Genomic DNA, 16,265 nt, shown 5'->3' on the forward strand with positions numbered 1-16,265 from the left:
CTCTAAGTCCCTGTGAGATTCTCAGCCTGAGCAAAAGCAGCCTGGAATATCTGGAGAGTCAACACCACTGGCAGCAATCTTCAGCCAATGGGAATGGGAGCTACTGGTTAAAACTCCCAGCCTCCATCGATCAGACATTCTGGAAGGCATTATGACCCTTTTCAGAGGCCCTGAAGCTCCTATTCTTATACTGGAACCTCCATAGCATATCCTTCCATCCTTCTTTGCCTGTTCTTTTACACTTGCTTCTTGGCATCACTTCCCAAATAAACTACCAATAGTAAGGCTCCAGTCGCAGGGTCTGCTTTCAGGGAATTTCAACATGAAATAGATATATTTTTCTGGTGTTAATGTTGTTTGTTCCTGTACCAAGTAACAGACTTTGATGTTTTACATAAACTACCCACTGACAATCACACTTTACCACTTTCACTTTGTATGCCACTAGGTTTGATTCTGCCATTCCCTATATTATGCTGACCAAAGAAGAGAAATTATTATAAGATAGAATTAGAAATACATATAAAAATAAGACATAGAAGGCCTTGAATGTTATACTAAGTAATTTTCTTTGTATGTTCTGACATATTCATATGAGTTATTTTTTATTTAAATTGTATAGCCATTTATATATATATATACCTAGGGGGTCTCTATCTTATTTATTTCCATATTATTTTCCTACCCAAGGAATAACTCATTACTTTTTGATAGACAAAACACTTTAAAAAATAATCCAACATACCAATGTTGAAATAGGACAACCTTTGAAGCTACAAAACAAGGATTGGAAGTTAGTGTAAGGCCAGAATGAGTTAGGGATATGTATTTTTAATAAATACCTGTCTGAAAGATGTTAAGCACAAACAAAACTGAGGGGCTTTCAATATTTTCTCACGACAATTTAATAAAAGTTTCTGAGACATCCATTTTTCTATCTACCACTCATGAAAGTGGTTTGGGATCTCAAATAAAAAAATAATATATTTATTTACAGTTGAAACCTCCAAGTGAAAGTTATATGTGAAAACTGTAAGAAAGCCCTAGTCTCCCCCTTCCACCACCAAATAAGGAAACAAAAAGAATAAAATCGTGAGGAAAAGAGGAAAGAAGAGGAAGTGTTTTAGAAAAGAATTATCCATCCTTAGGGAACTAGAAAAACTTATATTTGTATATATCAGTGCCATTTTAATTTTAAGTCAAATAGCAAAATATGACTTTGAAAACTCAGTTGACTTACAGGAATTAAGTTACCTAATAATTAATTCAGCAAATACTGTGCCAATTTAATGGGACTTGTATCAATGAGAATGATGAGGAGTTATAAAAACATATGCATTTTTTCTGAGTGTGGCCTTGGTGCTAGTAACATGAAGAAGGGATAGATATAGCAATTTAGTAACTTGGCAACCAAAGAATGAATCAAGTTTTTATTTTGTTTGTTTGTTTGTTTATAAAATCCTCTTTTATTTGACACACCTCAAGTTTTTACTTTGGCATTTGAGAAATAGACAAAATTTCCTTAATATACACACCTAAAATTTTTAAATTGTTTTCAACGAAACCAAATGTATGTTTCAGTCTGAATACAATACAAATAAATTATATTCATTATTTAAAATTTTTAATGATGTAAAGAAGGTTTAAATACTGTTCTCCTTTATTAAGAATCTAATTGATATATATTTCTCAAATAAATAGTGGAAAGAAGACTAAGGGAAAAAGAATATTTAAATTTTAAAAACCATGCAAAATAAATAATAAGAAAGGAAATAATTTATGATCATAAAATCAGGGTATTAGGCACTGAGAGTTTTGAAGGTGAACTGGCCCATGGGGTAGTGGCTATAAATTCAGACTGAGGTCCAATGGACATAGGCTCAAATGTTGGCTCACCCAGTTAGCTGGGTGATATTCAGTAAACTGACCCACCTGAAAAATAGAGATAGTACTTTGGCATTGGTTTTTGCTTTATGGATAAGAATCAATAATGAAAGGACTACAGTTGGTAGAGAGCTTTGGAAAGCATTCATTAAATGAAAGATGTTGTCATAACAATTATTTTAAGGATATAAAATACAGTGGGAAGAAAAATACTAGCTGAATATAATCACTGTTATAATAGAACAACACATGCTGTGAGTGCTCTGAGAAGATAAAAGATTCATTGAGGCTGGTGAAAACCACAAAGGTTTCATGGGAGAAGCAATATTTACATTAGTCTTGAACTTCCTCGATTGATCAGGGATTGGGTGGGTGGTAGAGGAGAAATCAAGTTGAAAAAAAACCTTATATTTAAAGACACGTGTGTTTGGTGGGTAGGGAAAAAGATGATGGAAAATTTGGTGAATAGTAAATATATTCTTTAGTCAAAGAACAGGTTAATGTGTTTGTGTGGTGAGAAGAAAACACTAAGAAAGCAAGAGAAGAACTAAGAAAGAAAGAGAAGGAACACTAAGAATTATAGGGATTAAGTTGGAGCCAAATTACAGAGAATCTGGAACACCATTCCAAGGACTTTTGTCTTTGTTATCCACTATAATAGGCATTAAAGTCACAGAATAAGAAGGCTGAAACAAATAAACACTAAGTCACATCCTAGGACATTTTATCTTATTGCCCCCAAATATATCATTTGCTTCTCCCAGATATGTCTAAGCAATCTACCTCAGTCCTCACAGATAAAATCCAATGATTCTCTGAACCAAAGCTAAAATGGTTCTGTGTTACTGATTGACAAGCCGTGGAAAAGCAAGGGGATTAGAATGAATAAGAAGAAAGATGGGCTCTGCTTATTTTTTATTAAAAACAAACAGATCTATTATAAGAAGTAAACATTAAATATTCCAAAGAAAACGATTTTAAGGGTAGTGGCTTTCTCCTTCTTGTATGAGAGTTAAGCTACTTAAACCAAATGCTTGATAAACTGCAAGAATAAGAAGAGGTGGAGATGACTCATGTTGATGTTTAAACTAGTTTGTATTATTGTCTGATGCATGGACATCAGGATAGAAAATGAAGTCCAGGGAGGGCAAATAAAGATACTGAGAATGAATCACAGCAACTACCTCAGTGACAATAAAGAACGTGGATGTGTCCAAAGACAGCTCCTGATGATTTCACCCCTTCCTAGATACTCATGCCACTTCCTCCACAAAATATATTTCTTCTACTTGCTCCGGTTAACCTAGGGAAGGGTTTGTGACTATTTTAATTGATAGAACATAGAGACAACAATGTTAGTGACTTTGGAACTCAAGCATTAACGAGGCCTGGCACCTTTCATCTTCCCTTTCTCGGAGCCTTGAAAACATCATGTAAAAAATCCAGACTACCCTGCTAGAGCATAGGAAGAAGGCCGAGGAGATCAGATACTACACTGAGAAAGGAAAGAAGAGACCTCAAATACCCAGCTCTGAGGCCAGACGTAGCCACAGTTTGTTTTCTACTAAATGAGAGACTATAGTGAAAATTCATCAGAGTAGTTCTGCTGACCTCCAGCCAATCCGTGGAATCATAAAAAATATTAAAATGTTTGCTACCATTTGTGGTAATTTGTTCTGCAGCAATACCTAACTGAAACATTGAGGACATTGACTTGTGAAACCATATGGTATTTTTATACCTCAGGAACACAGCAGTTCTCTACAAGCTGGAAACATTTCCTTATGATGAGGAAAATCATTAGCAATCCCCCATGCTCTTTCTATATCTTACCAACCTGAGTGAGGTAGAAACACAAGCAGAATTATAAGATAAAATAGAAGATGCCTGGTTATATTTGAATTTCAGATAAGCACAACCTTTATTTAATATAGTTATAGTCCATGCAATATTTGGGACATACTTATACTAAAACATAGCTGTTGTTAATCTGAAATTCAAATTTATCTAGGCATCTTGTGCTTTAATTTGTTAAATCTGGTCATTCTACACACAATGAATAACTTTATCATGACATTTTTTGAAAAAAATGATTCCAAGGCTTTGGAGATAATAAATGTAGACTAGCTCTTTGCGCTCAAATTTGTTGAAGGCATATAGAGTAGTAAGACCGGAATAAAAGAGAATATTGCTGATAGCTCATAGGAACAACTTCTCCAAGTCCTAGGAGGAGCAGATGGGGTAGAATTCCTAAATAGGGTCAAAAACAGAAGCCAAGCAACCACCAAGGAGGATGATCCTGAGGTTAAGAGTACCTGAGTCTAGTGTGGGTTCTGACCCGGTATAGGTTCGATGTCCCTTCCTCCTTAGTCACATGACCTCACCACACTGGCTTGCTTTCACAGCTGCATCATAAGACAAGTTGTGCTAAGTTTCTTCCAACTCCTGTGTTCCATAATTCTAAGTGCTGACAGTAGAAATAAAATTCACATTAAGGCCATAAAGTTGAGACTTTGGATTTTTTCCAAGCTTCAAAATTGTGTTTTACGCAGTTAATATTAACTGGCTGGGGATTCCTATTTATACCTTTTCTGAATCTATTTCTGGATTAAAAGATTGCTCAAACCATTTTACTAAATCTTCCCATTAAACTACAATAATATATTGCATTAAAAGATTATGGTTAAAAAGCTTTTGGCCCTCTTTTATGAGTTAATGGTGACCAAGGTAAAGTTGTACATGGAAAAGAACTCTGGTTTTTAAATAGGGCAAAGGAATGGAAAGAAAATGTCTTTGAAAATAGCAAAGTCTTCATATTTCCGAGGAAAAAAATTAACTTGTGGCATAATACTATACCTCTAAATTGTTTAATAAAATCTCTTCTAATCCTATGCTCCTGATGAACTAAGTATAAAAAGTAACCTTAACTTAAACGAAAACTAACTTTTGAAGCATCCTGCAAAGAACTGAAAGGAATAACTAGTAAGATGTATGAATTACCAGCTGTTTGCTATAAGCATTTGGGTAATAAACTCCATTTTTGATCTAACAGAATCAATTCACCAACATTTCCTAAAAACTTTCTACCTATCAGGTCCTGATAGGCATTTTATTTAATCCTTAAAGCCTTATTATATATTATTAATTCCATTTTATAGGTTCAGAGAGGCTCAAAAAGATAAAATCTGTCCCCAGCTGATGAGGGCAGAGTCAGCATTTAAATGTAACTCTTCCTAATAATAAGTCACATACTTTCTTCTAGATTATGTTTCTCACAAAAATAGTTGAAGTATGTAATTGGGGAAAGAATGTATTTATTGTTCTTTTTTTGTGTTCTAAATCAATTTTAAAAAAAGAAACAAGAAATAAATATTCCAGCAATGGGAAAATGTTTATTTTGCATGGTGTTTCCGCTCCATGTCTCTCTCTTTCCTTACTTGTCTACGAAGGTCTCTTGTCTTCTTGCACATGTTGTCTATTGCAGTATTCAGGGTATTACTCCTTTCCTTTTTTCCAGTCTGTAAGGGAGAGAAAAATGACATAAGTAATGATATGAAATTATTCTTTAGCACTTAACAATTTACTTTCTAAATTTTCTGAAAATAACAGCTTGAAAATTCAAGAACAGGTTTAAAAACTGCTATGATATTGCATATGATTCATGAGCACTTCACTTAAGACTAAGTAGATTGGTGATTAAAGCTCACATTATTTTTTTCTTTAAGCTTCTGCAACAGTTCTGTTACAGGGTTGGATTGCATTCACTGTGTCAGTAGGCAGAGCATTATCTCCCAAAGCTCTGATCTTCATTCTTAACAAGTTGACTTTTTAGCTGCTAAGCATACAATTAGCTTAAAAGCATTAGATGCCCAAATTGTCAACTTCTGTGGGAGTTTCTGAAGTCATTTTCATGGTGTATTGTGTAAGTTATGCAGAACCATATTGAAGTTTTGCTAAACAGCAAATAAAATATGCAGTGCAAATTCATACAATTTGCAAAAGTTGACCACAATTTTAGCTGACAACATTCCAAGAACAAATTGTTTCAAGTTCTTAAGAACTGGACGTTGTTTTTGGCTCTTTCAGATCATTTGTGCAGTACCTATTCATTCTTTAGGCAGAACAGTTCTCTCTGTTATATCCTATACCCAAATCTGTAGGCTATTAAGCACATAGAGAGTCACCTTGGTTGGTATTTTCTACATATTACTTTTGTGGGAGACAACTGAAATTGCATCTAATCTTACTTTTTTCAGTGATATCTTGTATAAAAGAGATTGAGAAAATCATTATGTGATTCAGCTTCAGAAAATTGCTACCATTTAAATTAATAAACTGAAAAGGACTCTTGAGAGAAGACCTTGAAAATCAGCAAGGCAAATTTGAGCAGCTGATAACTGAGGAAGTTTATAGCACAGACTCCATAAAGAAGGACATCAAGGCAAAATGTAGACCATTAGGCGTCATGCCATACACTACCTCCAATAACTAACCCATACATAAATCCATACCTTCAAGTAGACAGACTCTTACAAGAAGTTCAAGACCATCTATTCTATATCCTATACTTTTAGTCTTGTTTTCCACCACATCTTCTTTAAAAAACAACTGTCCATTGTAGTAACAATATTCTTGTATTTTATCTCTTTTTCAAGTTCTTACATATAATGTACCTTTGACTTCAGTCAAGTGTCTCCTCAAATAACCTTTCTATTAAACTCCTCCCTGTTCAATAGTTTCCAAAAATACTTCTCAACAACTGTGCTCAAAAACAAACTCACTTCTCCTCTTCCAAAAGCTTTTGAAATTTTCCCAATATACTCATTTTGTTTCTCTGCATAATTAATTATTACCCTAATAAACTATTAGAATTTGATGTTGGCAAGTATATCTTAATTTTTTTCTATCACTGAAATGAACTTCCATAAGATTTATTGAATAGTGTTGACTAGTTTGTAAATGAACAACTTGATTTGATTACAACATAGTTATATCAGGGGCCTACTATATGCCAGGAAGGTGTCGTACTAGATTCTGGAGGAGATTTTAGGACCTATCCAGTAAGACACAGTTAAAATTCTCTATTGGCTGAGGTTTCCAGTACCCACCCAAACCTTAGTTAGACCTAGATTTTCTCTGCAACAACATTACATATATTTAAGATGGGGAAAATTACTATAATTTGAGACCACATCCTATACACTGCAAGATGTTTGGAATCCATGAATCCCTGTCTACCAAATTTTAATAGCAAGTCCCAGGTACTATGAGAGTCAAAAATTGACCCCACACATTTTCAGATACCTCCTAGAGGGAGATACTGTAGAGAATTACTAAGCACTTTACCACACTTTATTTTTAAAAGTGACTATGAAATATGTGCATGATGAAGACCGTGTCCAGTGAAGGAAGCAGGAAAAGAGGGAAAGAGAGATCAGTAAAATTCTGTCTGTTAAAGCAATAAGAGCAAAAATGACAATTACCCCGATGAAAGTGTGGTTACCTTCCCAGCTCCAACCTGCATTCTCTACACTAGCAGTGAAGAACTGTGAAAAGTTAATGCAGGACTATATAAGGTGATGGAATAGGCAGAGACACAATGGGATATAAGACAGTTTGTAATTTTACCTAAAGAATCTGGCTTTTATTATCCAGTTCCATTCATTGTTAGCTCTTGGTTTCATCTCTTTCCAGTCTGTGAATTCAGAGACAGTAGAAAATGGCCAGGAGTTATACAAAGAGAACCCCTGACAGACCCTTTCCTTACCCCACACACTGGATATTAGGAACACTATGAGAGACTTCTGTTGTGTTGGCCATAAAAACTCACCAGCTTCTGCAATATGATTCAAGAGAAGAACTAAAAAATTTCAGTCTTCTCAGGGTGAGCAGCAGTGGCTTACAAAACTTTAATAAAGAGTAATAGGAGTGACAGCATGAAGAAAGTCAATGTGGAAGATAAAGATGATTGCCTAGTTTCTACCCAGAGCTTAACCTTAGTTTAAAATGCTTTATTGGGCCAAAGAAGCATTACCTAGAGACATTATATTCTCTAGATAATAATAAACAGTCCTTACCATTAAAGGAAGTAAAAGTTTTTCTTTCTTTCCTTTCTCTCCCATCTCTTCCCCTTTCTTAATTTTTACCTCCAGCTTTTTATTGAGTTCTTGCTCTATTTGTCCAGATTTATTTGGCTTCACTCAAGCCGTTTTATGCCTCTTTATTCCTTTTGCATGGCATAAAAATAAATAAAGGAAAAATAACCCCATCCTGCTTAAAAGTCCTCATTCCTTCTGTTTTCAAAGCCTTAACAGATCATCAAGCAATGAGTGAGGACTGAAGGTGAATTGTGTGTGCTGAAGTAAGGGATGGAAAGGGCAGGATATTAAAACATAACACAGATAACAGTCAGAGCCTCCCTACATCCCAAAAGCTCAGAAGAGAGGATGCTCTTTAAAGGAAGCCTTGACAGGAGCCATCATTAAGTCAGTGCAGCCCTGCTAATAGGAAAGGGACTACTTACAGGGGAAAGACAAGGAAAAGACACTGAGAAACATGACCTGGATCAGCACTCTACAGGGAAAGCAATCACATTCTTCATCAGTAAATAAGCTGCCAAGAAAGATTTTATTGAAAAGAATAGTTCTGAGCATAAACTGCATTCCATGAAATTTCATTAAAATTATTATTGCTTATTATAACAAATGTCCCAATGTGATCCAGACTTATAATCTTAACTCTGAGTCTTTCCATCAATTCTGTCTAACCACTGCTCCCATGTCAGTAGCACAGTTAATTGCCCTCCCTCATGTGGTTCCCTTAAAGTTACCCAACCATTCAGAAAAAAGTCTCTTCATAAATAAACTCTCCTTGAATTATCCTAATTTGAGTGTCCCATCTGTTTCTTTTTGGGATTCTGTTAGAGAGAACTTTCTACACTAGGTTGTCTAAAATGGTAACCACTAATCATATATGACTATTTAAATTTAAATTTTAATTGATTAAAATTAAGTATTATTAAAAATCCAATTTCTCAATTTCCTAAAGTGAACAATAGCCACATGTATCTAGTGACTACTGTATTATACAGCAAAAATACAAAACATTTCCCTCACCTCAGAAAATATATTAGATGGCAGTGTTCTAAAATATATCTCTTATTTCTAATTGTATTATGAGTCTCTACCTTGACACAAAACACTCTTTATTTGAAAATAAAATAGCAAAAAACAAACATAAAACTTAAGATGTTTACTCTTGGAAACAATCAAGGTCTAATCATGAACCTTCTTTATTCTAAAATCCTTCACTCCCATTTTAATGGAATTAAGAACAAACTCTTGATCATGGTGTTCAAGGTCCCATATGATCTACTCTCACATTTACTCATCAATTATTAATGAGATAATATAATGGGTCCTTTATTTTCTATGCAATATAATAACAACTCAGGAATAGAGCTTGAGGAATTTCCTCATTTTGCATTTCTTGTCTTCTACTTTTTTGGATTATGGAATTTTTTATTTAAGATTAAACTCAATTATTGATACTAAATTCTACATGGAGTCTTTTTTTATTTTCCCTGGAATTAGTTATTTTCTTCCATAATACTTTCCTATACTTTTTGATATTTATTTTATAACATCTGGTTCAATAAACAGTTTAAGATATTCAAGAAACTTTTATTACCTACTATATGCCAGGCACCATACTAAACACTAATGATATATTTGACCTAGTACCTGCCTTTGAAAAGTGCACATCGAGTGGTAGACTTAGGAGCAGTACACTCATTAAGGATGAAGGTATTGACTGAGTACTGAAGGGTATGTAGGGGTCAGCCAAGAGAAGATGAAAGAGAGAAAGCAATCAATGAACAACTAAGGTGCCACAATGAAGAATTGATGCTTCTCATCTCTCCCCCTTCCTGTCTGTCCCTACCTGTCCCTCTCTGTCTCTGTCTCTGTCTCTGTCTCTGTCTCTCTCTCTCTCTCTCTGTCTCTATCAAAAAAAAAAACCCCAAAAAAAGGAAGATAAGAGAGAAGCCCACTCTACGGGGATAGGGATACCCTTAGCAAAGGCAAAAATCCTTATGGAGCATTTAGTAGCCAGTATAAAAAATGTGAGGGAAGACATACTTGGGGTTTTGCCACAGTAAATAAAATTACTTTATTCTATAGGGGTGGAGTCACAGAAGTTAGGCAGGCGAGCGACATAAACAAATCATTATTTCAAATACATCAACCTGGTTGGAGTCTGCACAATCTATCTGAGGAGATTATGAACAGAGACAGGCAAAAAATGTTAAAGTTAGATTGTTGCAGTAAGAGTTTTAAAAACCCTGTATAAATAAGGTAGATAGGATGATAACTGACAGGTTCTGGGGTGGGGTTGGGCGGTGAAGAAAAGAGAACTAAGCTGGTATCCAGGTTTCCAGCAGTGATGATGGGCTAACAATGCTTTGAACTGAGATGGTCATTTCAAAGAGAAAAGCAGGTCAAAACAAAACAAAACAAAACAAAAATTATTTCAGTTATGGAATTACGGAAAGGCTTGTGGAGAACTTATATCATTAGCACTTGTCCTATGGTTAATTGCTTACCCTCATGCATTTCTCTCACTAGTTTGTACGACCCTTGAGGGGAATGTGTTACCTGTAATTTGTCCCTTCAGAATCAGGCATCATGCTTTGCACATAATACGAGCTCAAATGTCAATTGTTGAATAATAGAAAATAAAATAAAAACTGTATGAAGGTAATCTTTGGTAAATCCCTTGACCCTTCTGGTAGAAAACTTCCACACCCGTTAAACAAAAATTTGCTCCAAATTATTCCCATTATCCTTTCTAACTTTAAAATTCTATGAAAGGGCCATGTTTTTTAAAATGAAGAATTAAAGAATAATGTGTTACTTTAATTGTACAATTTCTTGCTTAAGTAGTCATTGAAATGTGTAAGGAACATACTCATAATATAAATTAAAAATGGTACAAATAAAAAAGATGTTTAAATTAAGAAAGCCATGATGCTGACCTCAAAAAACTTATAAAGCTTCAAATATTAAGGGATGAGTTTTGACACAAATAAAATTTTAATTCATAATCAAATGAAAATGTTATCAGTGCAGAAAAGAGCCCTGTATAAAATTTAAACAAAAAAAAATGATTTTGTTTGTTTTGTTATGTTCTTTGTTTCTGTATTTTAAATGTGTGTCATTTTATTCAACCTTTTAAAATAACACATCTTCTTTTAAATGGAAATTCTCTATTTCATGGTGGAGATGAAAATGATGCCCTTAGTTCTTTTCTTCAGAAATAGCTTTAAAAATATTTTATGCTTAACATATAGCAGAGGCATAGACTACTCTAGTCAACATTTTTCAGGCATGAAAGACATACAAATAGACAAGCATAAAAAAATAAAATCTCTCTTTCTAGAATGCCACTGTACGAAATGGCATGTGAGGAAAGCATCCTGACAGGGTGTTCTAAAACTCTTTCTGAAGCAAGGTCTGTGCTATGAAAATGAAACTAAAACAAACAAAGCATTAAATCTGAGACTTGGAATAAGGTTTTTAAAAATAACTTGCTAAGAATAGAATGACTTACCTACCAAGGGAAATAAGTTGAAAATTGCAAGTGTCTTGAACTTTTATATTGTTTAGGAAAATAAGATGTCGCCTCAGGCAGCTGCCCGCTGAGATGCGGCTGGGGTCAGTGAGGGGAAACTTATAATCGTGATACAGTCACCACAGCAAAGTACTGTACATGTACCGTCTCAGATGCCATTCCCAATAACTGTTCAGATATATGCATACGAAGACACTGAAGTGCAGTAAGTTTAAATATCATATCCCAAGAGAAAAAGCAGTAAGAGGTAGGGTCAAATTAAACTGAGCCTAAACTCGGGCTATATTTACTAGCTTGAATGAGCTATAACTTAAACTCAAATTAATATTTTATATAAATTACATAAATGTATTGTTTTTTATTTTAGTGAGAGGAGGGGAGGCAGAGACAGACTCCTGCTTGTGCCCTGACTGAGATCCACCACAAGCCCACAAGGAGGTGACACTCTGCCCATCTGGGGCCCTTGCTCTGTTGCAACTTGAACCATCCTCAGTGCCCAGTGCCAAATCATTCTAATCAAGTCATGGCTGCAGGAGACAGGAGAAGGGAGAAACATAGAGAGAGAGAGAAAGGGGAGAGGTGAAGAATCAGATGGTTGCTTCTCCTGTGTGCCCTGACTAGGAATCGAACCTGGGACATCCACAGGCTGGGCTGACGCTCTATCACTGAGCACACTGGCCAGGGCCTATAAATGTATTTTTTTTTAAATAATGAGCAAAATAGCATAGATGTTTGTAGATTTAGTTGAAATTGTGTTTGAATCTATGCTTTGTTCCTTGACAGCTATGTGTCCTTGGACAAATTCTCTCAAAGTCTTACTATTTGTACCTATAAAATAGAAAGAATATAGTGATTCTATTATTATAGGATTATTTTAAAGACTAATGTGATGAAAAAATGTACGTTTTAGAAAATAGAAGGGCACAAGAAATGTTAGCAGTTATTATTGTACTTATCAACAGTGTCACCATTGTTATTAACACTTGCATTTCCTGAACTACACCTGCTGACTGATTTTTCTATACTTTTCCGTACCCTAAACCTTTATCCTGGAATGTTGTAAGTTCTTCTCATTTAATGAAAAAATTCTTAGTTTATTAACTCAATACTCAGTTCAAGTGCTTCATTTTATATCAGTAGTTTTCAATTTTTTACCAGTGAAAATGGGAGAATTATTTTGGGGACTGCTAAGGCAGAAATAAAAACAATTATCTTTTAATTATAATACTATAAAATAAAAATTCTTTAAAATAACCAGATGAAGGCTGAATCAGGCGGTGGCATAATGGAAAGAGTGTCAGACTGGGACACGGAGGACCCAGGATCGAAACCCCGAGGTCACCAGCTTGAGCACAGGCTCATCTGGTTTGAGCAAGGCTCACCAGCTTGAGCCCAAGGTCGCTAGCTCAAGCAAGTGGTTACTTGGTCTGCTGTAGCCCCCAGTCAAGGCACATATGAGAAAGTAATCAATGAACAACTAAGATGCTGCAACGGAGAATTGATGCTTTTCATCTCTCTCCCCTCCTATCTGTCCCTCTCTGTCCCTCTTCTTGTCTCTCTCTTTGATACCAAAAAAGAAAGAAAGAAATTAAAATAACCAGATGAACAGTAAAAAAAAAAAATAATAAAATACAGTTGAAATTTCTAGAGAGTAGTATTTAATTTAAGTAAAACTAGTGCAAAATTGGCTGTTACTTCTTTGCAAGAAGACTTGATAACCGAGGCTGCAGTTTTGTTTTCGAGAGAAGTGTTTCATGACATCCATTCAGTTTCTCTGCTTAGTTTTTATTAGTGGTAGGGCCAAAAAAAGTCTTTTCATACAGTAGATAATATAAAATACTATTAAAATGTAATAGTTGTATTACTAAGAGATGAATATTCTTCTTCCAGTGATATTCAAAATTGTGACAATAATTACATTCTATGTTTGGACACCAGAGTGACATCAAAAGATAAGTCTATAAATGTTTCTTTTCACAATGATTAAAGGAACAGGTAATTGATATCTTCCATGAATGGGTATTGAGCCAGAGGTTATCTTTATAGGAATCCTCATTTTCAGAGTAATAATGGTTAAAGTTATGAACTAACATTATTAAATGTTGACCTTATATTAAATATAAATTTCTGGTTGATGTCTGCAGCAATCAAAAAATCTTGGAAGAATGAAAGTATTTCTACATATCCTATGCTGCATTCTGTATAGCACTGAATACTAGATAAGTTTGATTGAATGCTTTTTGTCTATTTCACATGATTCATAAATGCTCTGCAAGGTGCAAAAGGTTGTTCGAAGGAGCCTGTAAGTTCCAAATTTATCTAAGACAACCTCAATAGTATTTTCATCAATGATAGTAGCTGATAAGTGGCAATCTCTCTAAGCATAAGCAAATTCAATTAAGATCATTAAGTCTATAATCTTCATATAACATCAGAGTGGTTAACTCTTGCAGACCAGTATGAAAGTTCTGGTGGACCAGCAGTGGTCTGCAGACCAGCGGCTGAAACTACTGCTCTAATTCGTCTTTCTGACACTTCAATCTCAGCACCACAAATGAAAGATAAAAAAATAAAACATAAAAATTAAAACCCTTCTTATTTGTTTCCACTAATTTCTCTACATATTTCATTTATAATACCTGAGAAACTTTTGCCATCTTTTATCTGAACTCTGCCTTATCTTATAAATTGTCGTCTTAACTCTGTAATTTTAGTATCTACTACAATGTTGCTCCTCCACTCAAGCCCAGCAGACTCTGGAATTTACATTGTTCTTAACTAGGAAAAATTGAAAAGAAGGAGTTTATTAATTTAGTTGATGGAGTAATTAAATCAGTGATTCAGCATTAAGCTACTCTTGTGACCCCTGCTTTAATGGATTACAGAACTTGCCAGCTCCAAGGTCAGTGACTGTTTCTATGCTATGGTTGCTATTAAATGAAGGAAAGATGTTCAAAATTCTAAATTTTACTTACATTTGAGGCAAGATCCAAAAATACTGTGTACATTAACATTTCCTAAATACTTGTGCCAGGACTCATAGTGAAAATATAAAAATAGATACAATTCTATTATTTAAATCTAAGAACTGTTTTTAATCTGAGAGTATTTTCATTTTACGTTTTTTAAATTATTTGTTTTATAAAATGATGGCTTTCTTTAATGGTTTCTTTAACATAGCAAAATAGAAAACTGCTCAGTCTTGTGGGCTTGTCTCTCTCTCTCTCTCTCTCTCTCTGTGCGTGTGTGTGTGTGTGTGTGTGTGTGTGTGTGTGTGTGTGTTCTATTGTTGTTTCTGTATAAATAAGTACATTGTTTTGGCAAAGGATGATTTAAAACAATGAAATAAGAAATCTTTCCAGTATCACAATCAAAACTGACTAAATCAGTCATTTGTGGCATTGGCATAAAAACAATTTCTGTGCTTTTGAAACTGGACTTCTTTTCTTGGCTTGTTCAGGACATTTTATATCAATTGCATTGTATTTAAAATAACATTTGTGTTAAACTGCTATTAAAAGTTAGTATAATAGGCAAATCAGGTGAATATTTTTCATTACTTAGTGCCAAGACTTATTAACAAAATGATCACATGCCAGTTATGTAAGTTAAGCTATAGTCTCCTCATCTATAGAATGAGGATGACAATACTTCCTTTAGAGGTTGTCATGAAAACTATACAAGATAATGCACATAAAAGTATGTAGGGTGGTAGCTGTTATTTAATAAAATATATTTATTATTAGCAATAAAAATAATTGCAGGACGACAGAGGGTAGAGAACAGACACTATTTCATTCACTGCTTTATTCACAGCAGTGCTTGGCTATATGCATGTTCAGTATTTATTGATTTGAATGAATATTTAAAAATGATTGACTGATGTATGAATAAATAAACATCTAAAACATGACACTGATTTGCTTGAGGAGGATTTGCTTATGGTCAATAGAAAGATTATAAAGATCTTGTTACACAGGACACTGAGCTCTTGAAAAGAGTATAAGTTTTAAGATAGTCAATGCAAGTAAAATATGGATATCTAGGTCAAGGTTTTACAAATCTTCTGATTTCAATTAATGGTTCAATTGTACATTATATGTTTACTGACATCTTAACTTCCAAAATTCCTTTACTGAGTCATTGTCAAAGGTTCTTAGCATGTTTTAGAAAGAGATCTGGCTCATTTTAGAAATTCTTTTGATTTTGTAAAGCATTACCCAGCATCCAGTTTCAGGAGCATGCCTACCATGAAGAAAACATCTGTGATGCTAATATAAGAGCATCTGTAAGATAGTGGAAGAACACAGTGTTTTATGTTGTCAATTATACCTTGAGTTCTTTTGGCAGACGCTTTTTTATCATATTCAAAACCACTCTAGAGTCTAATAAGCAATGATATGACATTATACACATAGATCAAATAAATTATCTTTCATCTTTTAAATAGAACTGCTGTTCTCTAGCAAGTTTTCTGTCTCTACAATGCTTTGGGAGGTAAACTAATAGAACAACACTCATCTCATTAAAATTTTATCTTCTGCCATTCCTCCAGTTTCAGAAGTCTAATTCCCACACTTTTTGTTTGCAAAGCCAGGTTTTCAAGTTTAATTATGTTCAGTATGTCAAACTTCACCCAATAGTGAGCTTTATAGAGTTTACAGACTAACAAAGTTTTTTCATGGCCCATACATGTAAAATCCAGATCAGATCAATTTCTACCATTCTGATTATTGCTTTCATTTTCACCA

The 16,265-nt window shown here is 34.3% G+C and overlaps 1 protein-coding gene across 3 annotated transcripts in view; it reads right to left on the reverse strand.

Moving 5' to 3' along the window:
* The window catches only part of CTNNA3 (catenin alpha 3), a 2,095,157-nt gene that overhangs the window by 1,045,520 nt on the left and 1,033,372 nt on the right, over positions 1–16,265 (reverse strand). For all 3 annotated transcript variants that reach the window (XM_066242416.1, XM_066242414.1, XM_066242415.1), the window contains exon 8: positions 5,322–5,402. In XM_066242416.1, the coding sequence (XP_066098513.1) occupies positions 5,322–5,402 (81 nt within the window). The remainder of the gene's footprint in view (positions 1–5,321; positions 5,403–16,265) is intronic.

The sequence above is a fragment of the Saccopteryx bilineata genome, chromosome 9 (assembly GCF_036850765.1).
Source record: "Saccopteryx bilineata isolate mSacBil1 chromosome 9, mSacBil1_pri_phased_curated, whole genome shotgun sequence".
Taxonomy (NCBI): domain Eukaryota; kingdom Metazoa; phylum Chordata; class Mammalia; order Chiroptera; family Emballonuridae; genus Saccopteryx; species Saccopteryx bilineata.